This window comes from Pipistrellus hanaki (assembly GCF_964339955.1).
Source record: "Pipistrellus hanaki genome assembly, chromosome: 4".
NCBI classification, from domain to species: Eukaryota; Metazoa; Chordata; class Mammalia; order Chiroptera; family Vespertilionidae; genus Pipistrellus; species Pipistrellus hanaki.
This window is the reverse complement of record NC_140506.1, coordinates 45081218-45109169: the sequence shown is the minus strand read 5'-3', so window position 1 is coordinate 45109169 and position 27952 is coordinate 45081218. Positions and strand designations below refer to the sequence as shown.

The following is a 27952-nucleotide window of genomic DNA, read 5'->3' as shown; positions in this document are numbered from 1 at the left end:
ATGATGCAGTACCTATGGATGCAGACAGTGGGGTGGCGAGGGCTTGGGATGGGGTGGGAACCGGGTGGAGGAGAGCTTTGTGGGGAAAAAAGAGAGACATCTGTAATAATCTGAACAATAAAGATTTTAAAAAGTATAATTTTGACTCATTCCCACCAGACGGCTATTGTCGTGCAGACTATTCTCATTTTTTAATTTGAAAATCTAAGGGAAAAGAGATCAGTACTCCTGACTAAATAGTCAGGTATTGCATGTTTTAAATATTCTGTGACAACCCTGGCCAGTTTTGCTCAGTGGATAGAGCATCAGCCAGTAGACTGAAGGGTCCAGGGTTCAATTCTGGTCAAGGGCATGTACCTTGGCTGCAGGCTCCATCCCCTGCCATGGTTGGGGTGTGTGTAGGAGGCAACCAGTTGATGAGTCTTTCTCACATTGTTGTTTCTATCTCTCTGTCTCTCCCCTTCCCTTCCACTCTCTCCCAAAAAATCAATAAAAAAAAATATCCTTAGGTGAGGATTAACAAAGTAAAAAAAATTCCTGTGGCACGCTAGTTGGAAATTGCTGCTACAGGCTAATAAACAAGAGTTAAGTTGCTAGGCATCTCATCCACATTAAAATGAAGCAACACTGGACAAAATGAAGTTATTTGAGGACTTGCTATATATTAATGCCTTCTTTTTTGGGGGGGGAAATTGTATTATAGGACATGATCCACTCAAAGAGAACAATATGCTCTCTCAGAGACCAGTGTTTACATACCATGCCCCTTAGACTCAGGGAGGGGAGGAGGTGGGGGCAAGTGTTGAGAGTGGAGAACAGCTGCCCTGGGAAGTAGAGAGAAAGGTAGTAAAGTAGTGCATGTCTTGCCCTCTGTCCACTCTGCTGGTTTTACACTAGGAAGTCTTGGTAATCTTGGACTGAGCCTGGCCACTCTGAGGTCTGCACTTTCCACTGGCAAAGCTGCTGAGATGCCCAGTCTCAGAGGGACTTCTCCAGCTCCCTCTCCTTCCGTCCTCTCTGTCTCTGACAGCACAACTCTAGAGACTTTTAAACCTTACCTCTGATTCAATAATTTTAATATCAAATAATTAAAATACCTTTAGAAATTAATTATGAAAACTCCAATATAAGAAGATCATCATGGAAAACATTGGAGTGGTAAGTGTTTATGTAAGCTGTCTGGATTAAACCTGTCAATCTAATTTTTTTTTTCTTGATCCTGTAGTAAACATGCCAAAATTTATTATGAACAGCTTTTTCTACACTTTACCATGATTTTTTTTAAATCCTTACCCGAGGACATGCTTAGAGAGAATAAGGAGTGGGGAGAGAGAAGGAAAAGTGGGGAAGGAAATGAGAGAAAGAGAGAGAGAGAGAGAGAGAGAGAGAGAGAGAGAGAGAGAGAGAGATCAGCTGGTTTCCATACACACACCACCTGAGGATTGAACTTGCAACCCAGGCGTGTGCCCCACCAGGAGTTGAACCAGCAACCTTTCTGAGCACAGTGCAACACTTAACCAACTGAGCCACTCCAGCCAGGTGAAGTTAGTGTTTGTCTCGCCGGTCATCTTTTCTACCCTTCATATGTTAACGTCCGGTGTCTGCGCTAGAGGGCTAAAGAGTTTTTCCAGTCACCTTTAAAGCTACCACTGGGACCCTTCATCTCCAGATCAAGTGTTTCTGTCCAAGTTTTGCTCCCATTACACTTACTGTGGTAAGCGATATGAAGCAAAACATGTTTTGACTTCCTTTTGGTAGCACAATACTAGGTTGGCCTAAAGTGAAAATGAAACATTAGATAATAAACCTGATATCAATCCCACTTAACTGTGAGAGGAAATCAAAACCAACATTTAAAAAAAATTAATTTTGTGGTGCTTTTGATAGATGAACTCAAAACATACCAGAACATAAATGCAAAAGAAAAATTTTAGGATAAAGACAAAAGATAGTCCAAAAGAACTAGTCTAAGAGAGATTCATTTTGCAACACTGATAATGTAGTGAAAAATCACCGACGACTACTCAGAAATAATACGAACAAGAAATTCTGTTCAGGGAAAAATTTTTAAAAATAAGTGTGTGAATTAGACAACAAAGTAAAAGCACTGAAGATGGGCTCTGAGGCCTTTCCTCTTTTCTCCTCGATGTGCTCACCGTTTGCATTCTCTAGGCTCTGCAGCTCACCTGCATGCTCCTCACTCTCCTCAACTTGGCATTCACTACCTTCGAACATGCTACGTTCACTTTTTTTTATTGTTGTTTATTTGTATTATTTCTCCATCTTCCCACCCCAAACTAGAATGCAAATTTCTCAAGGGCATGCATTGCTGTCTGTTTTGTTAACTGATTTATCCAAAGCACATAAAAGAGTTCCTGGAACAGATTGAACAAACAAACAAACAAATTAATTAAAGGTAAGCATTTTCCAGTGTTAACTACAGTAAATTCATAGCTCAGGAATGGAAAAGTAATTAGAAGTCAATTCAGCAAAGAGATTTGTAAAACACGAGTGGTAACACTGGGAATCATAATAGTAACATAAAAATAATTCACACTTACTGAGTGTTTACAATGTACTCTGCTCTTAGATGCTTTACATATATTGTCTCACACAATCCTTATAGCAACACTGAGGTAGGCATCATTCTCATCCTCACTTTACAATGAGGAAACTGAGGCACAGGGATGTTTAGCAGCTCAGGTAAGATTGAAGAATTAGTAAGTGACAGAGGCAGGATTTGAACCTAGAAAGTGGGGATTAACTGACAGTGAGCCATGCTCAGCAAAGAGCACAGATTAGCGCAGGGGTCTTCAAACTACGGCTCTCGGGCCACATGCAGCCCCCAGGGGAGTCTGATCCGGCCCGCCAGGTTTTTTGGGCAGTGAGCGCAGCCAAGGTGTTACAGTAGGAATTAGTAGTTCATATAGTCCGGCCCTCCAGCTCTCTGAGGAACCGTGATCTGGCCCCCACTTTAAAAAGTTTGAGGACCCCTGGAGCGGAACTGGGCAGGGAGCAAGGGAAGGAAAAAGACATGGAAAGCTGAGTGAGGAGTCATTAAAGAGAAACTTTTGCATATTATGTTTGAAATTGTCCCTAGTATGTGTTCTCCCAGTGACAGTAATAATGATTTCTTGACCTGCATTTTGCCAGACTACTCACAACCTTTGCGATGAGATTAGGAGATGCAACTCAATAGAAATTTATGGTTTCTACTGTTAAATCATGCTACTTTATTATTTTCACCTTTTCTTCCCCAAAGAAGTCTGAGGTAGATTAAACAGTATTAATAAAAACAACAGTTCTTTGCAAATAACCTAGGCAAATAGTACTTTCTCTTTTTCTAGCCGTGTGTGTGCTCGAAGATCAAGTCCCTGATTACCATTTGGTAAAGGCCACTATGAAATGTATTCATTAAAAGAATTTTATTTCCATAAATACATTCTGTTCAAAAACATCAAAGGGCAAAGAGCATAAGAGAAAAATTATGATACCCTACTCATGCTGCATGATCACATATATTTCACATATATGTATAAGCAGAGTATATAAATAACTATTACTGTCAAACTGGTTTTCTCCTAGTTGTTTTTCACTGAAAGTTCCAGAAGAAGGAGGAAAGTAACACAAAGTCATTAATCTGATTGCATTCTTATCTCTCTTTTTTCAGAGCCACCGAAATATTTTGAGATTTAATTTTACTGGTAAATAAAGCACTTCTAAAGTTGAATAACAAGTGAATGGTCCTCTTCCTCCCCACCCCCCTCTTTAGGCCATATTGACCTTTCTAGAATAAAAAGAATGACATTTGACATTTCACAGAAAATAAAAAAAAAATTATTTAGCAATTCCTAACCAATCGCCACACGCTACAGCCTTAGAGTTGCTCAACTCTTTCCAGACACAAATGCCTCACAAGCATGCTTCATATTCTTTTTAAAATCATAAGTAAATAAACAAAATTTAATTAGATGAGCCTGCATCACATATTTGGCTGATGTCATGCTCTCCTCTCTGGGAAAAAAAAAAAAATCCATTAAGAAAAAGAAAAAAAGAAAGGAAGAAGGAAACACAAGACCCAGATGGCACTGGGCACGCAGGGCTTGCTTGCCTCTCAGCTGCTGTGCTTCGTGTATGAACTCCAGTTCAAGAAAGCCAAAACGGCAGGTTCCGACTCAGGGGCTCAGTTTCTGGTGCAACTTTCACACCATCAGGGAGAAACACACTTATGAGTACAGGGGCTGATTTCGTTGGGCTTGTTCTGTGTTTTTATCTGCTCCCATCGCCTACTCCTAGCCTTGGAACAAAGTTAGTCTGTTGTCTTCATCCCAACCCCTGAGCCACAGGCACTGCTTCCATTTTTGGTGCGAGATTTCTAGTAGCCTGGTGGGTGGATGGGTACATTCAATGGGGAAGTTACATGGGTGCACTAAGCATTTCCCATGGCCCGGTTATTTGGTTCCTCTGCTTTGATTTCAATGACTTGTTCTCATTACACTTGAGGAATAGGGATTATTCCTTTACACTCTCTGTTGTATGCCTCCTTAATCTCTTCTATCTCCTGTAGCATCTCATCCCTTCTGCACAAACATTGTAGATGGCCAAGCACAGCTGAGGAGGTGGTGCCTGACTTCACCCGGGCTACGCCTTTTCCCACCTGTCAGGGATAACTGGATCTGTGCCTGCTCTGGGGCTGCAGATCTGAGCCAGGCTGCACCCAGTGTTTCACAGTTTATCAAGCACAGGCCCGGAATGGCCTGCCACACCCTCCTTCCCTCTGGGATCAGCCACAGACTAGAGGTCATTTGAGGGAATGGATCATTCTGAGGCCACCCACCCTGGGAACTGGGGTTGGTTCCAGACTATGTTCTTAAAAAGGGTCCAAGAATTCTTAGAACAACTCTGATTTTTAAAAGAAAATGTTCCGTATAGGACATTTGTAAAGGACAGACAAAGCTGGAAATTTTTCTTTTCCCTGACCCACATGGACAAGGAGGGAGGGCGCTAGTTCATTATGAAACCTTCAGCGAGTGCCCACGAGGTAAGCCAGAGGTCCCACACTGGCAGCTTGGACGCCCTGCCAACAGGCTTTGATTGGCCTGCGCAGTATTTAAAGGTTGTCTTTAAATAGTTGCCAACATTAACAAATTAGGAGCTTTCACATAAAAATCTGGTTTCTGGCTTCTCTCGAAACATCAGAAGACCTGGCTGACACTGGAGCTGCATCCTGTCTAGCAAATACTTACCCGGAGCCAAGTAGCTGCTGCCCCTTCAGACAGGCTCACTGGCTCTGGACCGCAGGCCCCAGCCAGGCCGGCCTGCAGCCCCTGCAGACGGGGGAGTGTTCCATTTCTGGCATAAGCATCATAAGTAAGTTCCTAAGTGAGAACCAGGTGTTAAGTACTGGGTTCTTGTCAGTAGATGTTTGGCCAGGTTTGGCTCCTGCTATTCTCTCACCTTTTCCATCCCCTCTCTGCTTGCCTCTGAGCTGCATGAGCACTTACTAGTCAGAACGTTTTCCTTTGCCAAAGGGTCAGAAGGCCACGCAAAGCCCAAACGCCACCGCTACCAGATGTCCTTACGTCTGTGAATCCAACTGCTGCTTTGGCTGGAAAACACTTATTAGTGAGGAAGATATATCACTCCTATAATTGAGCCAACTATTTGCCAATAAACAGACATACAGTCATGCCAAGGAGGAGTGTTCTACGGCCAAGGAAGTGTGTGTGTGTGTGTGTGTGTGTGTGTGTGTGTATTTGTGTGGTTTTATTTTATTTATTTTATTCCACAATTGAACTGTAAAGTTGGTAAATACAAGGGACAATGTCTAAAGTCAAGATTTAAGAAAAGCTCTAAAACATTTTCTTTGCTTCACCCTGGAACTATGGAGATTACGTTAGACTCCATATTGGGACAGTTGCCAGCTCTATAAAACAGCAGCGGCTAGCTTTTGGTGACTCGCAGCTTGAAAACCACGGTGGGGCTAGGTGATAAGTTGGTAACACGGAGGCAAAAGACAATGAGAGGCGATTTTCAAAGCGCCCCTGGGCCCGCAGCTGTAAGCTGCCTGCTGACCGCACAGCAGTGGAGTGGCTGCATTTCGCTCTCTCACACAGCTTGGAAAACATAAGCAATCAACTCTTGGCTGACTTCAGGGGTCCAGTTGCCTGTCTGATTCCTCACAGCATCTGCCATGATAACTGCCCGTAGGAATGTGCATTGGCTTTCTGAACTGGCTCCACTCTGGGCGTCCTTTTCTTTCTTTTCATCCCTTTTGAATGGAGAAACTCACCAAGTCTCCTTAAACAACAATGCCCCACCGAACCCTGGTAGGTGGGTTTTTGGTTTAGTTTGTGTTTTCAATGCAGAGATGGATCCCCGTGAGCAGAAGGCTCACTCTCTTGGAGGATCAAGCAAATGGAGTTATCTTTGGAATTAGCCACTGAGTCCTGAATATGTGAGAATGACCAAGATTCATAAAAAATGCGAACAACAGGACACAATAGAAAACAGATGTTGAAAGGGCAAGAAAAATGATAAGACATTTCAGCTGATGAAATAGAGATGGAGCTAGGGAGAGAGAAAAAGAGACCTGCCAGCGGTTTTAGATGGGTACAAACAGTGGGAAGCTCAGAGGACACTATTTCCTAAGCTGTCAAGATGAGACAGGCTCTTTCATAGTAAGTGCTCCCCAGATTTCATTTCAAGAAATCCTCAGCACTGAAGGATAGGTTACAATTGTAAGAAGATTTACTGGTATAAATCAAAACCTCTGATCTCAAGAGGATTACACTCTGGGTTATAATTCTTTCTTATGCTTTTGTGTATTATTTATTTATGGCAAATTCCTTTCATGTTGCTCAGAGCTCACGCTTTAAGTCAGTGACAGTGGGAGGAGCAAGGGCGTTTGTGGATATGGTTATGTTCCAGCAAAACAAATTCCCTGGTGGCTGTCATTGAACTTGTCTTTATAGATGGAACGCAAGAGGCAAGAATTAAATATTTGCAGTGGTTATGGTATTTACATAAGAATAATTTTAAAATAAGTTTTTAAAAATATTTTTTTAATTGGTTTCAGAGAGGAAGAGAGAGGGAGACAGAGATTGAAACACCAATGATGAGAGAGAATCATCAATTGGCTGCCTCTTGCACAGCCCCCACCCCGGATAGAGCCTGCAACCTTGGCATGTGCCCTGACTGGGAATCGAACCGTGACCTCCTGGTTCATAGGTGAACATTCAACCACTGAACCACCCCAGCCAGGTTTAAAGACATTTAAAAAAAAAAAGTTCTTAAAACTGTTTTAATAGATCCCATAATAATCTGGCACAAAGGCTTTGCTCATGTCACCCACACCCACACCCACTCCAGGGCCTTTCAGTGCTATTTCCTTTCATTTTCCTACATAAATGCCATTCCACCTAAAAGGGAGAGGGGGATAGGCCAAGGCATAGGATGGAAGAGAGCATGGTTATCTGAGGAACCCACAGAGACTTTCCTCTTCTCCAAACTCATCCAAAGTTGGTATCCATTGCAGGCCAGCTGTAGGACCATATCTTTCATGAAGCCATCTTTGGCTCTTCTAGATCTATGAACTTCTCTAATTATTATTATTTCTAGAGGCCCGATGCATGAAATTCGTGTAAGAGTCGGCCTTCCTTCCCCTGGATACCAGCACCAGCTTCCCTCTGGCACCCAGGACGCGGGCTTCCCTCTGGCACCCGGCAGGCACCAGGGACCCGGGCTTCCCTCACAGCCCAGGCTTCATCCAGAAGATCGTCTGGAAGGACATTCGGTGTAATTAGCATATTATGCTTTTATTATTATAGATTACTAAGCATAATTACAAATAACACTAGATAAAAAACACCACCACAGTAAGAGTAACTACATACAACTCATTTCACTGGCAAGTACATATATGTCTATTTATATTTGGGCTATTTATTGTTAACAGCATAATATGCTAATTTGACCGGACAGCTGAATGACCTTCCAAGCGAAGCTGGGGCTGCAAGGGCCAGCCCCTTGCATGAATTTCGTGCATTGGGCCACTAGTATAATAATAAACTTGTGATTGATTTCTTTTTAGAATGCAGTTCTTCAAAGACTGTTTTTGTCCCAAATGAGAAGAAGTAGGAAAAGTAAAATTTTAGAGAGAAAAGTTAGTGACTTAGAAAGTCAACTTCTCTGGCCATAAGAAGAAGTAGTTGTATCAAAATCACTAAATCATCTGATAGAATAAGAAAAATGCTTTTGGTGCCAAAGAATAACCAAGTTGTTTAGGGAAAGAAGAAGAAGAAAAAAAAAGGCAATGGGTAGATAACAATTCAGAAGAGCAGAAAACAAGTTAGGCAAGGGCTGGTGTCTGCCATAAAGGAAGACAGGAATTGTAAGAAGTGTGGATATCGACAGAGAGAAGGGCATGGACATGGATTGATCACCATTCAAATACTTTTTTTGTTTTTATAATTCATTGAAAAAATTTGCATATGCAATTAAAAAATTATCTTATTTATAATTTAACAGGAATCCCTCCTGTTAGTAAATCAGAATAACGGTAAGCAATAAAAATTTTGTACAATTAAAAAAAAAAGATCAGGGGTGAATATGATTTACTAATTCAAGCTAATTAATGAATCCATTTGTAGATTCAAATAGAGCCAGATTTCAACCAGCTTTTACACTTGGTTTCTATTTTAACGCACATTCTGCATTAAAAATGTGCATTCCACACTTCAAAGGAAGAACACATGATGAAATTAAGTATCAAGGACTAGTGAAATGTGGTTTTGTTTTGGTAGAGATGACTTTTCTGTTTCTCTGACTCTATTTTTCCTAATAAAACATTTGATTTATATGGTTTAGAGGCATAAAAAACATTGTGAACTCTGTCCAAAGAATAAAGCACTAAATTACAGTGTACTAAGAGAAACCTACCAGTTGCAAAATACTATGTCTTTTATCATTTACAAGTAGATGACAATATTCTGAAGCACCGAAACAGAGGACAAATTGAGGATTTTACCTACAAAATTAAAACCTACAAACATTTGGGTGCTAAATATAGTACACCAATTTCAGATGATTTGCAGCAGGAATGTAGAGGCACCCATTTTTCAAGATACCCTTTGCATTTGCAGATCATATTTGTATTACATTATTCTAACATTTTTCTAATGATCTAATTTTGAAGTAGAAAAGACCAGAACCGAGAAGGGGTTCTGGTATAAAACCTATAGTAAACTACTGTAGTCAACAGGAAATTGTCAGTCTTTATTTGCTTGTAGCATATTACTTTATTTTATGAAGAGTATACACACATAAAGTCATATTGGTGATAAGAGGCATCCAAACACTTCATCACAGGGCGGTATGTATTTGAAAATAGATACTATTTTGAATGTTTCCTCAAAATATTGAGGCTGGTTTAAAAGTAATCAAAATTACAAATGGAAAAAAATTCAAGTAGATGTAAAAAAAGCTTTCAAGAAAAAAATTTTTTTTTTTCTGTAATGGCTACTTAAGTGACTTCTTAGAAAGAAGAAAGCAAACCTTTAAAATAGGACGAATGAGATTCTCTGAATAAAAGAGACAAAGGCAATGATAGAAAGTTAGATTTCTCCAAAGCATCTTAAGGAACCTAATATATTAAAAGCCTCTAAAGAAATGACTATTCTTCTTAACCATCTCAAGCATGAATTTTTGTAAAAGATCCTGAGAAGTATAAATGATTTATTATTAATAATATAATTATGAATAAACTTATTACTATAGTGTGTCATTATAATAAAAAAATAAAGAATCAGAATCCTCACAGATTCAGAACACTTTCTAAATGTTCACACTTTAGACAAGCAGTGAAAAGGGAGGCATACTTGTAACATTTATTTATTTCCTCTTAGCAGGTGGTCACAATACAGCTCTAGCAATCAGGCCATATACTTCTAGCAAGCTTCCCTCCCCCCCTCCCCCCCACTATTCTTCTTGAGATTCTCCAACTCTTGCTAGTGCTAGAGATGGAGGTAGACACTCAGTGATAAAAATAACAACCCCTCTGCCCTGGCTGGATAGCTCAGTTAGTTAGAGCATCATCCAGATGTACAAAGGCTGTGGGTTTGATCCCCGATCAGGGCACATACAAGAATCAATCGATAAATGCATAAATAAATAGAACAAATCGATGTCTGTCTTTTTCTCTCTCAGATCAATAAATAAAAATAAAAAATAAAAACAACCTCCGTACAAAATGCTGCAACCACATCATCCTGCAAGAGCCTGCATATATACAACCCAAGAGGAGAGAGCAGAGAAGCAAAAAGGAGACTATGCCTTCTCAAGCACCACCTTTCTCATTTCATTTGAAGAAATGCAGGTACATTGGGGACAACTGCTCCCTGGAATAGACTCAGCCAGTGAATCCAAAGTTTCCACTCTCCTTTTTGCAATCCCATCGTTTCAGAGGGCCTCTCCAGCTCCAGTTAGTGCTAAGCTTACTGTGTCTTTGTCTTCACACAACAATGTCAATTAAGTGGAGAAAAATAAAGCTAGAGACTTTTAGTGTTTTCTTAGAAAAATGTTAACTGTAATATGCCTTTCCTGCCATGTTTAAACTCCGTTGATATGTATGGAAAAGTGTTAGGGATTTCAGAAAACAGTGGAGTTCATGGAGGAGAGTGTCACGAGAGGTTTGGGAAACCTACTCCATCCTGCCTGTTTAGCTCCACGCATATGGCTTTTGGGTCTCCTCTAACAGGCATCCTCCTAGATGCTGATAGCCTAGGCCTGTTGTGGTCAGCAAACTGCGGCTCGAGAGCCACATGCGGTTCTTTGGCCCCTTGAGTGTGGCTCTTCCACCAAATACCATGGCCTGGGCGAGTCTATTTTGAAGAAGTGATGTTAGAAGAAGTTTAAGATTAAAAATTTTGGCTCTTAAAAGAAATTTCAATTGTTGTACTGTTGATATTTGGCTCTGTTGACTAATGAGTTGTTTGCCGACCACTGGCCTAGGCCATGCAATCCAATGCTTGATTTCCTCTAACCCTATCTTAGTCTCTGATTGTATCTCACACGTAGGTGTTTTTTTCCTACACAATAAGGCCTATATGATATTTAAAAAGACAGATTATGCATTAAGTGGAAGGCAGTTCAGTCACAAAAGCAGTTAAGAACATGGGTGTTAGTCCTAGACAGTTTGGCTCAGTTGAAAGAGTGTCAGACTGTGGACTGAGGGTCCAGGTTCAATTCCAGTCAAAGGCACATGCCTGGGTTGTGGTTTTGGTCCCCAGTATGGGGCATGCAGGAGGCAGCCACTCAATGATACTTTCTTGTCCACATTCTGAGAAGGCAGACCTGTTTTCCAGAGCAGTAAGCTTTTGGTACATGCCTGTTTAGTGGCTTTTCCGTGTTTGTGTTTCCTATTGGTTTATTATTTCAGTTTTGTGAAATAGGCATGAGGTTATTCTATAGCCACATTATCATTTCTGACTCCCAACCATCAATTGATGGATATAAATGATAAGATTTTACTGACACGCATATATATACATATGCATGTTAGTAAAATCTTATCATTTGACATACAATCTTATCATATGACATACAAGACAGAAAGTGCACCTCATCAGCTGACCTTGATAAGATGCATGCACAAGTGTTTGTCATCAGTGTTCCCAGAAGCACCAGCATAAGTCTTAGAAGATACCTGCCAGATACTTGATGAATTGTAGTGGCTCTAAATATCTTCATATATTAACATGCATTCAGCTTATGTTAAACTTTTATTAGTTATTTGTTAAAATAAATCTATTGAAACCTTTGCTTCTGGCTCTGATGAAGTATCTAGCAGATTAACACTCATTTGTACAATCCTACAAGCTGGAGAAAATTTGCAAATTGTGCAGTCCCAATCATGCAGTTCTGATTGGTAGGTATAGGTGCAAATGAGGAATCAATTTGTATTTCTGACTGGGCAGGGCAGCTCTCAGTCCATTGGTAGAAAGATGACACTGGGGTTTTCCTCCAGAGGTTGACTAAAGCGTAAACAAGCTGGACACAGAGCCAAAAGCTGAGTTCAGACTGAGGTTCTTCCTGGTACACAGAGTCCGTGAGGAACCCTGTCAACAACAGTTGCTAGACTCTTATTATTCATCAAATGTGGGCCCTTTGTTGACCACAGGGAGTCATCTCAGTAGCTAAATTCTTTCTTGGGGTTCACATCAAGTCAATCTTTCTTCTTGGAGGCCACACATTCAAATACTGAGGCAACCAGGTCTCGAGGGGCCAAGTTTCCAAAGAAAAAAGGAACTGTAAAAGCATTTGCCACTTTTGAATCTGCCTATCCCTGGGATGAAAGGTGAAGAAACTAAGCCAGGAGCAGCTGTTCAGAGGCAAAAACACTAAGCAAAGAACCCAGCAGCCTCACAGTGCTGGGGAAGGAGAGAGGATTCCAGAGACTGCCAAGGAAGATGAGCCCCAGATAACACAACAGGCTTTCACGGAGCCACCCCAACAATCTTTTAGTTTGCCCAAGGCACTCTGCAAGCCATAGATAACCATCACAAAGCCCCAAACCCAGTTTCTACTGAACCAAGGTGACCGGCCCATATTCCACTTGCTTTTCAAAGAAAATTAAATCTTATCTAGAGGAAGAAATTTGAACTTATTTTTATCCAGGGGTTGTACACTGACTATCAGCTATGAGAATTTACTCTGCAAGCACTTTTGTTTGGCCCATATTTACTTTTTTCATTTGAATGCTTTTAGAAGGAGTCTATTCTCCAGTTTTTCTAAAGTCCCCATCAATCCCTATGGTCTCACAATAAGCTTATTTCACCCACATAAGTCACTTGCTTGAACCTGAAGACATTTACTAAACATTTAAAAGCATATGAGTGGCCACATGGATCTATGTTGTAAACTAAGCTTCGTGATGGTACACACAGGGTGGGGGGTAGGGGCGGCAAAGGGGCGATACAATGAAGAATATACCTATGAGTGGATGAGATCATTTAAGGGAAGACAAGTGGCTTAGAAAAAATTTAAAGACTAAGTTTACAAATTTCCTCCCTTTGGCCTCTCATATAGCGTCTGAGACAACTGGTGGGGTTTTTGTTCATTTATTCCTTTGTAATATTTTGTTTTTGTAAAACATTATGTAGTTTACAAATCATATTTTTATATATACACTTTTACATGATCCTTCAGACTAAAATTAGAGCAAGAATCAGCACTCAGGCCCAGCCAGCATGGCCCAATTGAGCACTGACCTATGAACCAGGAGGTCACAGTTCAATTCCTGGTCAGGGCACATGCCTGGGTTTCAGGTTCAATCTCCAGTATGGGGTGTGTGAGGTAGCTGATCAATGATTCTTTCATTATATATATATATATATATATATATATATATATATATATATATACATCAGCACCTCAGGAAAGTAGATAACTAAAGCTCAGCGGTGTCAAGTCACTTGGTAAACAGAGGCTACATGACATCCAGTTGCATGCTCACTCCACTGTACCTGACAGTTCAGCATTAAAGAATACTACTATAAAATATGCAAATAACGGGACCTAATAAAAGTATTCTCTCCATCACAATATTTGAGTAATACAAGAGATAAGAATAACATTTTAGATGCTGGGGAAAATTATAAATTAACATGAAGGCAAAGAATCTGAATGACCAGGTGAAAGCTGGCTCCAAATTTTATATTTCCTTTGTTCTTTCAAAACTGTTTTAACAAGAGAAGGTATCTGTCTTACTCTGATTCTTGTAGGCCTACTATTTCAAAAAAGCAGTGTGCTAGATTCTTTCACAGGTAAAGGCTCACAGAATCCAGGAAGACCTACTACATAGTTAAAATGCAGAAAATGTGGTCACAGAGGACACAGAATAAAACTCTAAAATAGAAAAAACACAGGGTAAAACACTAACACAAGATCAGGACAGGAAAAATGGAGGCCTCTGTTTTGCAAAGGTACTCTATACAATCCCTTCATGATTAAACCCACATTATTGGAAAATATTCACTGGCAGATCAGAGAACTTAGTGCAAACAAAAGTAAAAATCCAGTCTGTCTGAAGTATCTTACCTGGCCAATCAACAGGCTAATGAGGAGTCAGTGTCAGACGCTGTCACTCATTGTCCAATGAAGTAAGAAGATTATTGTACAAACACACAAAGGTATTTCACCAGCCTAAGATGCTACTGAACACTGCAGAGAATGGCATGACATAATCAAGACAATTTAAATATACCTCCTTGTCTAAGCTTCTGTATATTTACTAAAAAGATATAGGGATAATCTGTGATGTTCTGAAGAGTACACAAGACATTCATTAGTCTCTGAATCTTACTCTACAAAACAAGTGCAGTGATTTTCACCCCACTAAACTTGTCATGACTCTGGGACAAACCAAGGATAAAGTTCCAAACTCCCTGGCTTCTACATGTTTATTCCTGGGTTTTCTGGAAGGTTGCTTTTCTGCTCTCCATGAAGAGCTCATGTGCTAGTCTCTAATGGAAACAAAATGACACTTCTTAATCCTGCTGGCTGTTGAAAAGCAATTGCAAAAGGAGTTAGTCCTCTGTAACTGATTATTTAACAACTAGAGGCCCAGTGCACAAAATCTGTGCAAGGGTGGGGTCCCTAGTGGCTGCCGGCCAGGGCCTTCCTTCCCCACCTGCAGGGCCTTCCTTCATTCTGCACCGCCCCTTGGTGGTCAGCGCATGTCATAACCAGCAATCAAACTTCCAGTCTCCCGGTAAAATTCCTGCAGGGACACTTTGCATATTAGGCTTTTATATAGAGAGATATGTATTTCTTAAGAGCTGTTTATCCTCAAAAGGAAGCAGCCAAGACTAAATATGTCCTGTATCTAAGCAGACACCTTCACTGAACTCCTCTGGATGCTAACTGAAAATTCTCAGATGAAAATTAAAAAAATTATTAATTTTCTTCTATATTCCATTTGCAATGAACACTGTATGTTTTCATGAGCAAAGGAACATGATCCATTTCTTTCTTTCTTTAAAATACATTTTTATTGATTTCAGGGAGGAAAGGAGAGGGAGAGAGAGATAGAAACATCAATGATCGGTTGCCTCCTGCATGCCCCACACTGGGGATTGAGCCCGCAACCTGGGCATGTGCCCTGACCAGGAATCAAACCAACTCCTGGTTCCTAGGTCAATGCTCAACTGCTAAGCCATGCTGGCCAGGCCATGGTCCATTTCTTAATCTACTTCAAGGATTACTTTCATTTGGGAAAATCTCTTCATAAAAGATGGCTTTAGTTTCAAAGTTAAAGTTCAACATAGAACAATAAGAGATAGATGGAAAGCAAAGACAAAAGAGAGAAAAGAAGGAAGAGCTAGAGGGAATAAAGGAAGGAGAGCGGGAAATAAAGAAAGGGGAAAATAAGAAACACTATTTTTTGGATAAGAAAGATGCTTTCTGTGTACAAGGCACTCTGGTGGCCACCAAAGAATAATAACTAAAAAGTAGAAGAAACGGTCCCCATCTTTGAGTCACTTATTTCCTAGCTTTTTAAGACTTGAGGTTAAGTAGGAATGAAAATTACTTTAGTCAACTGCTGATCTTAAATTTGAATATAGGCTATATATTTTTAGCTACAGATTCATGTTGTAACTCCCTGGAATAGTGAATGATTCAAAAACTGTCAGGACACATCTCGAGACCAGATGGATGTACAAACGAACATATAGAAGTCATTTACAGAGAGGCAAACAGGACTCTGCAAATGTGATCTCATAGCGCACATACTGAGAAGTGTCATATCCCAATGCTATGTAAAGTTTGGATCTCTTGCCAGCTTTTGTATTCCAAGAATGAATTTCAGCTTTCAGAAAGGTCCTTCTATGTATAAGAATCTGTCCACACAAATGTATTTTCCAGCATCGCCAAGAAACTCATGGCTGAAACTGCTGGCTACTCTGATTACCTTACCTGGGATTCCATATAAGTCAAGACTGTCAATGAATTTTTGACAGAGTAAGTTCTAGAAGAAATACATATTGTATATAAATCTAAATTTGATTGGTTTGTGTTTCAAAAGCACATTATAACATAATTCAGCTAGGAATGATATACAAAATGTTTAATGAGTGTGGCACAGGCACTGACTCATTAGAATGGCTGCAGGTTTAGCACTGGAGTAGGATTCTGACGAGTTCTGGAGTGGCCCAGCATTAGCTTTTACGTTGCTGGAGGTCTGGAATGCTTCTAGCTTAAGTGGCTAGAAGGCTGGGACATAGGCAAGATTTAAATAGCAGCTTTTCGGAGAAACCAAAATGGCGGCATAGGTAAACACCTGAACTTGCTGTCTCGCACAACCACTTCAAAACTACAACTAAAAGACAAAATGGACATCATATAGAACCACAGGAAGGCTAGCTGAGTGGAAATTCTACAACTAGAAGGGAAGAGAAAAGCACACTGAGACTCAGAGGAGGTGCTGAAGTAAAGTGCAGAGGTACGGAGGCGTGCACACTTGGAAAGGGCTGGCAACTGACCAGGAGGCTGGCTTTTTCAATTTGCAGGGATACAAAAGCTCCTTACTGCTCTGAACTCCAGTTCTGGACAAGACTCTGGGAACCTAGACTCATACGGGGAGAAACTGGACTATCTGTCAGTAGGTAGAACTTGAAGGAGGCTTCTCTCAGAGGTGCTTGCAGTGATTACCAAGGGACACTGAGACCTGGGGCCCTCTTTGGGCAGGGCTTATGGGAAGCCATTGCTGTTTGCTCTGCCCTGAGACTCCATCCTATCCAAGCTGTGCGCAGAGGCTTTTTCATATGAATGGCCTGGTCCTTTGAAATCTAAACTTACCTAACAAACTGCAGCTGAGTCAGAGAGATCCAGAATATCCAAAAGACGACCCAAGGCCCCACAGCAGCTTGCATTGCTTCACAGCTGGGCCTTATCTGGGCACCTCCAAAACCCAAACAAAGAAGAGGAATCTGCAGATCTTTCTGTAGCTCTTACTGGGAGGCCTCAGGCAGAGGCTAAATTAGCACCTCCTTGAAGATCTAAGAGCCACTGTACCCAGGGATCAGAGTAGGACCATCCAGATTACAACACCTCAGATCCATAAGGGACACACTCAGTGAGAACAAAAGCCCCAATGAAGCAAGTCTTGCCTTATAAAGGTATATCCAGCACAGAATTTCTCACAGCTGATCCTCACAGACACATAGACACAGCTGATCATAGACACAGCTGATCCTCACAGACAATTGGCCTGGAGGTCAATTCCTTGCAGTGATACCAACAACAATCAAAGCTTAACTACAACAAGACTGTGCACACAGCCCACAAAGGGTGTCCACCTCAATTAACTGTGGAGGCTGAGCCACTGGACTAAACAGTTTTTAAAAGTTGTGATCTAGCCCTAGATGGTTTGGTTCAGTGGATAGAGTATCCACCAATGGACTAAAAGGTCCCAAGTTTGATTCTGGTCAAGGACACGTAACTCAACTGTAGGCTTGATCACTGAGGGGTGAGTGTGGGAGGCAACCAATTGATGTGTCTCACATTGATGGTGTTCTCTCTGTCTCTCCCCCTCCTTTCCACTCTCTTTAAAAATGAATGCGAAAAATATCCTTCTGTGAGGATTAACAACAACAACAAAAAAGTTGTAACCTATAAGCATTAACATAAATCTACTTAGAAATGGAAAACCCAACTCATTCTTAAAAATATGAAAATTATTAGATTACTGGATCAGGGAATTAAGAAAAATATTAAACATAGTGCCTTTTGAGTTTCTTGGGAATCACATAGAGATATGTGGTTACAGGATGGATCCTAAGGATATTCACAATAAACTATTCTCTCACTGATGTTTTCTGGTAGTTTGACAATAGCTGTCCTTGCCCAAACTTATATCAAGGAACAAGAAAATGGAGAAAATAGGTATAGTGGACACTGGTTACTTTGGCCTGGCTAGCACTGTTGCCATCTCTCCTCCCCCCTTCACCCTCCCCAACCCCTTGGCCACACACACATTGGTAAAAGAATCCTTTCCTCTGGTGGAAATTCCATTCCATTTGGTTTTGTGTGATAAACTCAACTCCCTCTACCACTGGAGTCTGCTCCTGACCCAGGCTTCTCCAGAGTGCCTGTCATGTGATTGGTTTCTGGACAGTCTGTGACCCAAGGTGAATGTGATGTAAGTCCTGCAGAGAACTGTCCTGTTGGGGAAGAATTTCTCTCCCTGCTGGGGCAAGTAAGCTTGTAGGAGGTGAGTCTTACACTGCTGGTGGCCATGATGCTCGAGAAGATGATTGAGCAATAAGAATAACAATAGACATATTTAGAATGATTTTTTTACCTTACTTTTGCACTTTTATCCATTGTGCTTTAAAAAGCACTTCACGCAGTTCTTAAATGCTCAGATATATTAGAAGTTTGGTAGCTTAACATTGAATATTCAGGAAGTGATCAAGAAAGTCCTGATAATATTTCAAGTGATCAAGATTCCCTTTTTTGTAAAATTGTATCACATAACTATTAAAAATCAGAATATTATAGAAATATGCCTTTCATTCATCAATCTCAGAGCAATTATGAAATATAATAAGCTGAATAAAAAAATGAGGCAGTAATCTCTGACCAAAATATCATAGCCAAATATGTACATCACGTACTTTTTGGTCCCAGGTGTTGATAAAGACAGTAGAAGAAATACAAAGACCACTAAGAAGGAAGGAAGGAAGGAAAACTATTAAGTCTTCATAGAATAGTCTTTGAAGACCTAACTACTATAGAGCCATATTCCATAGAAATGTCTGAGTTAAAGATATGAGGCAGCTTCTATATTAAATGAACCCCAATAAACCCCAGAAAAATCATATTTTCCAAGTGCTCCTTTAAGGACTGATTGAGCCCTGTTCCCAGGAATGACCAGTGTGCCATATCCCAGGCAAGGGTGATACCAATAGTCATTGCTTCGATAGAGCCACATAGATGAAATTAAACTCATTAAATATGAGTTTGAAATATTTTTAGTTTTTACTTATACTTGGCTTGTATTAAGTTCGTAAAAGGAGACCATAATGATTTCTTTTATGTCTCCCTACAATATACCGTTTAATGCTAAACAGTCCTCCTTTAATAATTAACCTCCATAAGAGCTCGACAGACTTTTTCCTGTGGATGTGGTTTGATAGGTTATAGTGGCTCCCATTTTAATCTCAAGGTTTAAATTTACTTAATTACTGCTGACTGGTACCCTTCACAGTTCAGGTTTCCAGCTCCCACTGAATCCCACCGGTCACTCTGTGAGCAGTCCATTTCTTGATCAGCTTCCAAACCGCCGTCATTTAGATTTACTTTCTGCTTAGAAACGGCTCCATATTTTTTTATTTTTTTATTTTTTTACTATTTTTACTTCAAGCTGTCAACTCATTCAACAAATACCCTTGCTTGCTGACTTTGAGAGAGAAAAAAAAGAGGGCATCAGAGGCAAACTCCAACTTTTCATATACATATTTTAGCTCCAGAAGAGTGCTTTCATGTTTATCCTTCCTTCTCTCCCTAGCCTCAGAGGGAAAAAAAATCTCTGCTCTTCCCTCCAATAAGCCGCCTGTCACGTCTGTTCCCCTGCCCAGCTCACGATCTGCCATGGCAATGGGCTTTTCCTCCAGTTGTCAGTGTCTCCTTCTTCGTCTTTTGTTTCACAAACAATGAAAACAAAACAAGAAGCCAACCAGCGTTCCTTCCTAAGCGACTACTTCTCTTTGCATTCTCCATTACACTTCTTGAATAAAAATAATTGTTCTCTGTGTGCGATACTGTACAACTGCTTTATATTAATTATGCCATTTTAATTAAATCACGCCATAATCCTTAATAGTATTTATCCCTATTTCGCAGACTCAGCAGTAGAATTGAGTAAGTACCCATGACTCAGCTGAAGTAAACCAGAGAGTAGGCTGGTAGAGTTAGGATCATGCTCTATATATACCAGGAGTTCCCAACCTAGGCCCTAGATCAGCTGCATCAGCCATATCTGAGAACTTGTCAAGAAATGCAAATTCTCAGATCCCACCCAGATCTATTGTAGCAGGAACTCTGGGTGTGGAGCCTAACAATCTCTGTTGTAACAAGCCCTTGGTGTGATTGCTGCACACTACAGCTGGGGAACCATGCCCAGGACCACATCGTTCCTCAGGTCTCACCCTATCTGTCTTCCCTGCTTCACAGACAGTTTGGTATTGTTTTCTTTTGAAGCTTCCTTTCCTAATAGCATCTCCAAACTGCCCAACAACAGTTCTCTATCATAATTATCACCTTCACTGGCTCTCCCACTGTACCTAGTTACTAAAACATTGATTGGTAGCTTTGTCTCCCAAATCTCACCGATGCTTCAACTTCAGTGCTGACTCCGTGGAACCCTGCTCTTGTGGACTAAAGGCTTCAGTGCCCAGCCATTCACCTGCGCCAGGCATATCTGAGCGAAGTTGCTCTCTCACTCTACATTCCCACATTTAACTGGCTAACCTAGTTTCACTAATTTATCTCGACAGCAATCCTCAAACCTGCCGTTATTGTCTGTTCCCAGGCACACTGCCAGACCACTGCAGGCTGGAATATCACAACAGCTTACCTGCCTGGAACTGCCCTTCTTTCCAGTAACCTCCTACATGCTTCCAGTTACCCTTCCAAAGCGTAGGTATGAGCGTGCCATTCCCATTTAATATTCTAAAAACTTAAAAACTAACAATGTTTTAAAAAGCAAAGCAAACCAGAATGAAACAAACTCCCAACTCCGATGGCTTCCCGTTGCTTAGAAGCTGCAGTTTAACATCCCATCCTGACCTGGTAACATGGCACTGAAGCCAACCCCTTCCTGTCTCCACTCTCCCACCACTGCCTCTAACTGCAAAACCTTTCTTGCTCCCCTCTATCCCTTTGCTTAATCTAGGGAACATTGATCGCTTTCTCTTTCTGTAGCCCAGGCTAACATTGTTGTCTCTGCCTGAAATACCTATCCCTCACCATATGCTCAGCATTTATTTAATGAACGTTAGAGGTGTCACAAACTCATGGGCGGGCAAAATGAATGAATCAAATCCACCAGGTGTAATAAGGTCCCACGTCCCACCTGTAGGGGGCGGCATCTATGCAGGACTTGAAAATTGCTGCCAGGTAAGTATAGCTGGCAGAAATTCGGGGCTTCTTAATATTGAAAGGTTGTAGCAAATATTGGGAAAAAGCAAATCTGAACACTGGTCCGTGGACCACTCTGTGTCTAAAAAATGAGATGCCACTTTCGGTTGTCCGTGTGAGCCTGAATGTCAGTTGCACTAAAACTTAGGGCTTCACAGGTGCCTGGGACGGGGCCTCTGACTGAGAGGCTCACTCTTGGGGATCAGCTCAAATGCTAGCACAGACAGGAGTAAACAGGCCCTTCAAACAGGTCTCATAGTGCAGTGGTCGGCAAACCGCAGCTCGCGAGCCACATGTGGCTCTTTGGCCCCGTGAGTGTGGCTCTTCCATGGCTTGGGTGAGTCTATTTGAAGAAGTGGCGTTAGAAGTTGTTTAAGTTTAAAAAGTTTGGCTCTCAGAAGAAATTTCAATCGTTGTACTGCTGATATTTGGCTCTGTTGACAAATGAATTTGCCGACCCCTGTCATAGCACTGTGATTACAAGGCACCTGCCATAGTTCATGCTCATTGCTAAGAGCTTGCTCTTTTGAATCACCAGATCCTGAAGGAGCAGGGCTGGCATCCTTCTCCTGGTGCCGGCCCCGCCCGCTCACTGTGCTAACAGCAGATGCTTAATTATATCTACAGAGGGCAATAACAACTTGATCACAAACTTTAAAGTTACTTTGTATTTTTTTCTCCCCTTCCTAAATCAATACTATGCTTCGGTTAGGCACCCTGCTATAAAATACGCTCTCACTAAAGAATTTGTCTCCTTTGCAAACCTAAATATACTTTGAGTCATATTTTAGTGGTATGACATGATCTCCTCATATGCTTGCCTACACATGTTCCTTGCAAGATGGTGGTCAAAATAAGAACAATGCAGAGGTATCTTTGGCGAATTCAAGAAATTATTTTAGTGTACAAAGGAACTTTTTACATGCGAAAATAAGAGAAATGTGCCCATTGCTCCATTTGTTAATTTCAGGGTTAAACTTTTTCCCAGTTAACAAAAGCACTAAAAAAGTCGGCTTTAATTTTTTGCCATGGTTCTTTAATGTCTAGTTATGCTATCCAAGCATGCTCTCCAAATGAACTTATTGTCAGGCTTAGAAGATGCCAATCATTTTTCAGTGAACCAAACCACTCTCATTTCACTAAGCACCAGACCAATGGGTGGGAGGGGGGGGGGGGGGCTGCTTGAACACTGCTATCTATTTCACTCCTCGTTTGATCTGATTTCTAGGCCCAGCCACGGTCCAGTTAGGAGCACAGGCCCTCCCTGGCTGCCACCTGCAACGGTTGTAAACATCAGTTCTGTTGAACGAAAATATGTTTCTGTAGTTACTTAGGTGTTCCCATAATAAAGGATGGTCAATACGTCTTCCCTATCTGTATAAGCAGCAGGTGAGAAGCCCAGCCCTATCTCAGGGGTTCAAGATTGAACCCCCATCATTTTACTCTACAACTCTGCCTGATGTTACTATGTGCACCCATTCACCTGTGTGTGGGCACTTGCTTCCTTTACGCTGAAACTCTATGCCATGTGTTCATTAGTGTACATGTATGCCATCGGTAATCGAAACGTAAGGCTTACCTGCAGGCTGTTGAAAATGACAAAGAGGACCAACATCCAGAAGTGTCTGTATGCCATGTGCAGGCCTCCCCAAAGCCATGTCACAGAAATCAGGGCAAAGAGATATAACACCAGTGGGATTTCTAGAAATCATTAAAAAAAAAAAGAAGAAAACATCCTGAGCTTCAGAATACTGCATGGCCATGCATATACACACAATAATTTTTGCTTCCTTTCTGGTACTCTCTACGCCTAAGCACCCATTTTGAAATAACAACCTTGGAAATCCCATTCTTGTGCCAGAAAAGAGAAGGCACATTGCTGAGTCCACAGTCTTCCTGTTTTGCTGGTAGGTGGGGGGATGGGGGAGAATGAAAACTGTTCTTCTCTTAGACTGCCACCTGCTGGACTGCGCTGGAAGTGACAGGAACAACTGGAGACAAAATCTCTTTGAACTCCCAGGTAAATTTTAAAAGATTGCTCCACTGGAAAATGGCAGGCAGGCATTAGGGTGCCCTTGAAACCAGTGTAGTCCAATTCAACATTTTAAAACAAAAATGATACAAAAACATGTTTGTGTGTATGGAAAGGTATTTTTGTTCTGAGAAGACCCCGAACTTTATAGCTAGGGTTAGGAGTAGAGATGCAATGACGGGATTCACTCCTGTCACACCATGCTTATCCCATCCATCCTTCCCCGTGCACTTTGCTTCAATATTTTTCAGAACAGATTTCTTCAGGACCGAAGGACCTGATTATCCGTCCCACTTGTTTTTGATATTTGGGCTCTAGAATAACAACTTTAAAGAGGGGATTTTAATGTTTAAATGACAAGCCATGTAAGCCTTGGAGAGTGAATCAGATTTTAGCAGCTGCAAATAAAGCCTTCCGTCTGGACCACATCGCAACGGACCTGAAAGTCCATATATATATCCACCATCATCCACTAACACCTAAACATCCACATGTTCTGGAGACGTTAGAACAACTAAATACAACTGTAGCAATTTTTAGGTTTTATTTTGAAACAATTTCAAAATTACAGAACAGTTGCAAGTACAGGATGAAAACAGGGTCTCCCTCCTCCCCCAAACCATTAGAAAATAGCCAACCTGATCCCTCATCAACACCCTTTGTCATACTTTAATGCATATTTTCTACAAGAGCATTCTTCTACATAAACACAATACAACTATAAGGTCAGGAAATGAACATTGGTATGTTACCACAACCCCCAGATCCTATCCCATGTCTGCTGATTATTCCAGTAGCTCCCTTTGTAGGAGAAGGACCCAGCTGACAGATTTCCGTAGTCCCTCCTTTAATCCCAAACAGTTCCTCAGTGTGTCCTTGGCTTTCGTGACTCGGACCCTTTGGAAGATTGCAGCCAGTTTTTCATAGAAAGCGCCCTTAAATTTGAGTTTGTCTAATGCTTTCCTGTGATTCAGTTTGTAAACTTTGGCAGAAATCATAGACATCATGCTGGGTTCTTTTTATAACTTTCTATTGGGTGGCACAAGAATTTGATTCATGCCATTACTTAGGATGCTCACTTTAGTCTCTTGATTAAATTTGTGGCTGCAAGTATCCTCCACTTTAAAGTTAATCTATTTTCCTTTGTAATGAATAAATATCTGTTTGGTGTCACTTTTGTGTGTGGTGAAGGCGCTAAGTGATAATAAACCTGGCAAGCTTGGGCGGCTGGGGCCCATGACAGGCCTGAGGAGTCTGTGAGCCAGAGCAAGCACGCGGAATGGCCTATGAATGAACTCCTCCTGGGCAGGCCATGATGAGTAGTCACACCCCAAGCTCATCGCTTCCTTTGCAAAGGCCCATCTTTAGCTTAAGTCACTTCTGTCCATGATTCTTAAGCATCTAGGACAACATACCTTTGACAAGGTCGTGCTCTTTGCTTGACCTCTCTATGTATAATCTCAGGCAGAAGAACACAAGACCACCAGAGCCTGAGACCAGAGAACCCCTCATGGTTATCCTGTTGCTCCAATACCATCTCTATATGCTGCAAATGTTACCTGTTAACTACCCTGTCCCCACTGATGTCAATGAAGTACTGTTTTGTTCATTTGACTCTTTATCCAGTCCTAGAGATCTTCCTGCCTTGAAGCTAATAGCTTGTTGCTATTAAGCCCTTTTAGTTAGATAGAACCTGAGAATATGAATACACGCACATATGCATATACACATTGATGTCTACATGTATTTCTTTATCTATCTCTATGTAATGCAAGTTACTTCACACCGATACTTCCCATTCCAATCTAATGCCACTGGATTAATTCTAATTCTGTCCCATTCCATTTTTGTAACTCTCTTCTTCGTTGTTAAGAAACCGATTTCTCAATATTCGTAATATATTTACCTATTTTATCAACTACCCTACTTGATTGTAAACCATTGTGGTAAACCCTTCCCTTGCACTGATGGCCCCCCAGACTCATGCAGATTCTGACCCCTCATGCTAGCCTGCAACCTTCCCAGTGATTGAGGCCTGACATGTCATGCCAGAACACATTCCCGTGGATGCACACCTTGCTTTGTACCAACTAATGGCTTTACGATAGAACTGTTTGGGAAGGGAAGGGAAAGGAAAAAAGAAGAGCAAGGAAGGAAAGAAACAGGGGAGGGGAAGAGGTAGAAGAAAACTGAGAATTTTTTTTTTTTTTTTAGAATATATACCCTTCATAGAAATATATAAAGTTGTCTGAGTGTATAACTGTGCAGAGTGTATAGATGGATAATGCCTTTGTCATAAATAATGCCTTATAGTAGTAGTAGTAGATTTACTTAATTTTTTTTATAAGTTTATTTTATTGATTTTATACAGAAAGGAAGGGAGAGAGATAGAGAGTTAGAAACATTGATGAGAGAGAGTCATCGATCAGCTGCCTCTTGCACAACCCCTACTGGGGATATGCCCGCAACCAAGGTACATGCCCTTGACCGGAATCGAACCCGGGACCTTTCAGTCCCCAAGCCGACGCTCTATCCATTGAGCCAAACCGGTTTCGGCAGATTTACTTAATTTTTATAAAACTTAATTTTTGTTTTATAAAATTACTCATTTGTTAAGGGGTCAGAGGCTCATTTTTCAAAAAAAAAATTATTGATTTTTTTACAGAGAGGAAGGGAGAGGGATAGAGAGTTAGAAACATCCATGAGAGAGAAATACCAACCAACTGCCTCCTGCACACCTCCTACTGGGGATGTGCCCGCAACCAAGGTACTACATGTCCTTGACTGGAATCAAACCCAGGATTCTTCAGTCTGCAGGCTGCTGCTCTATCCACTGAGCCAAACCAGTCAGGGCCAGAGGCTCATTTTTACTTTTAACAGAATACCACCAAGATCTAGGAAACGGCCTAAGCTGTGCTCATGAAAATTTTCAGCGGTTAGGTATTAAGTCCTGCAATTGCATTCTTTGCTCCCACTGTGTGAGTACAACATTTTATTTATGTCTCTGTGCAGAGTACAAAAAGGCATGCATATTTTGCATGAACAACTAGTCACCACATTTTCAAAAACTGGCCTGCATATTTTCCTAAGTGCCCAGAGCCAGACAAGTGCTGTATGTGGACAGAGCCCAGCAGGGGAGCCGGGAGAATGTACCAGGCTGACTGGAAACACCCATGTGTCTCTGGAACGCTGTTGAAAAGTGTGGCAGCTTGGCAAACCAGATTAGAAACTCTGCAAAGAAGAAAGCCAGTCATAAATAACTCAGGGCACCGAACAATAGGCCCCAGGCCGGTTTTCCTGCAGCTCAACAGCAAATAAGACAGATTTCAAGTGGGAGAAACATATCCAGAGGTACTTTCAGATTTTGTGAGCCTGAAGTTTATAAAACATGGGGAGGCTTCTTTAAAATATAAACATTAAAAAGCATAATTAGATATCTCTTTAGAGCGGCCCATGCCAGGAAGAGGCCCCAAAGCCTAAACTTCACTCGCTCTAAGGTTAATCTGTGTGAGGAGGCACCTTTCGCCCTCGGTGGGGCTGAGAGGCACAGGACCAAAAGGAGAAGGGTGTTTGGAATGAGTGATGGTGGGGAAGGTAGGAGGGGGCATGCTTTCTAGCAGTTCCCATGAATTCCATTTGGCAAGCTAAAAAGTAATGTTTCATTTTATATAAATAATTTTTACTCTCATATTTCCTAAACTGATATGTCAGATTTGGTGAACTACTTTTTGCTTGTCCATATACGTCAATGCTTACCAAAGCAGGCATTTATAATTGGCAGCTTTGGAAATATGTTTAAAGATGAATTAGTTGACAAACAAAATCATTTCAATATGCTCAATAAAATGAAGCCCTAAAAACACAGTAGGCCCAGGAATAAGAATTCTATATGATATCCAGGATATGTAAAGAACTCCTACAATTTGACAACAGAATACAAACAACCCAATCTGAAAATGGGCAAAGGATTTGCACAGAAATTTCTTCAAAGAAGAAGATGTACAATGGCCAAGGAACACATAGAAAGATGATCAACATCACTAGTCATTAGAGCAATGAAAATCAAAACTACAAGGAGATGGCTACTAGGGTGTTTACTGCCAAAAAAACTAGACATTTACAAATGTTGGCAAAAATGTGGAGCAATTAGATGTGCGTGGTTGCTGATTATATAAAATAGTTCAGCTGCTGTGGAAAACTGGTGATTCTTCAAAATGTTCAACATGAAATTACCATATAATCTGGCAATTACACTCCTAGATATATACTCAAAACAACTGAAAGCAGGGATTCAAACAGAGACTTGTATACCAATGTTCATGGAAGCATTATTGACAGTAGCCAAAAGGTAAAAAAACAACCCAATATGCATCACAGAAAGTGGGAGATTTATGGAACAATGGAATATTACTCAGCCTTAAAAAGGAATAAAATTCTGACATCTACTACAACATGGATGAACCTTGAAGACATTTGTTAAGTAAAACTTTTAAGCTAGACACAAAAGGTCAAATATTGTATGATTCCATTTATATGAGGTGCCAGAAAGTAGAACAGAGGTAAGCAGGGGCTGTGTTGGGGATTGGGAGTTATTGCTTAATGGATAGAGTTTAGGTTTGGGAAGACAAAAAATGTTCTGAAAATGGATAGAGATGATGGTTGCACAGCATTGTGAATGTACTTGGTGCCACAGAATTGTGCACTTAAAAATGGTTAAAA

General features: G+C 40.9%; 1 protein-coding gene across 1 annotated transcript in view; it reads right to left on the bottom strand.

Moving 5' to 3' along the window:
- ADGRV1 (adhesion G protein-coupled receptor V1) overlaps positions 1 to 27952 on the bottom strand; it is a gene marked incomplete at its 5' end in the record, with an annotated part of 423052 nt that overhangs the window by 30188 nt on the left and 364912 nt on the right. The window contains one exon of the mRNA XM_084880847.1: positions 22781 to 22902. Within this exon, the coding sequence (XP_084736973.1) occupies positions 22781 to 22902 (122 nt within the window). The remainder of the gene's footprint in view (positions 1 to 22780; positions 22903 to 27952) is intronic.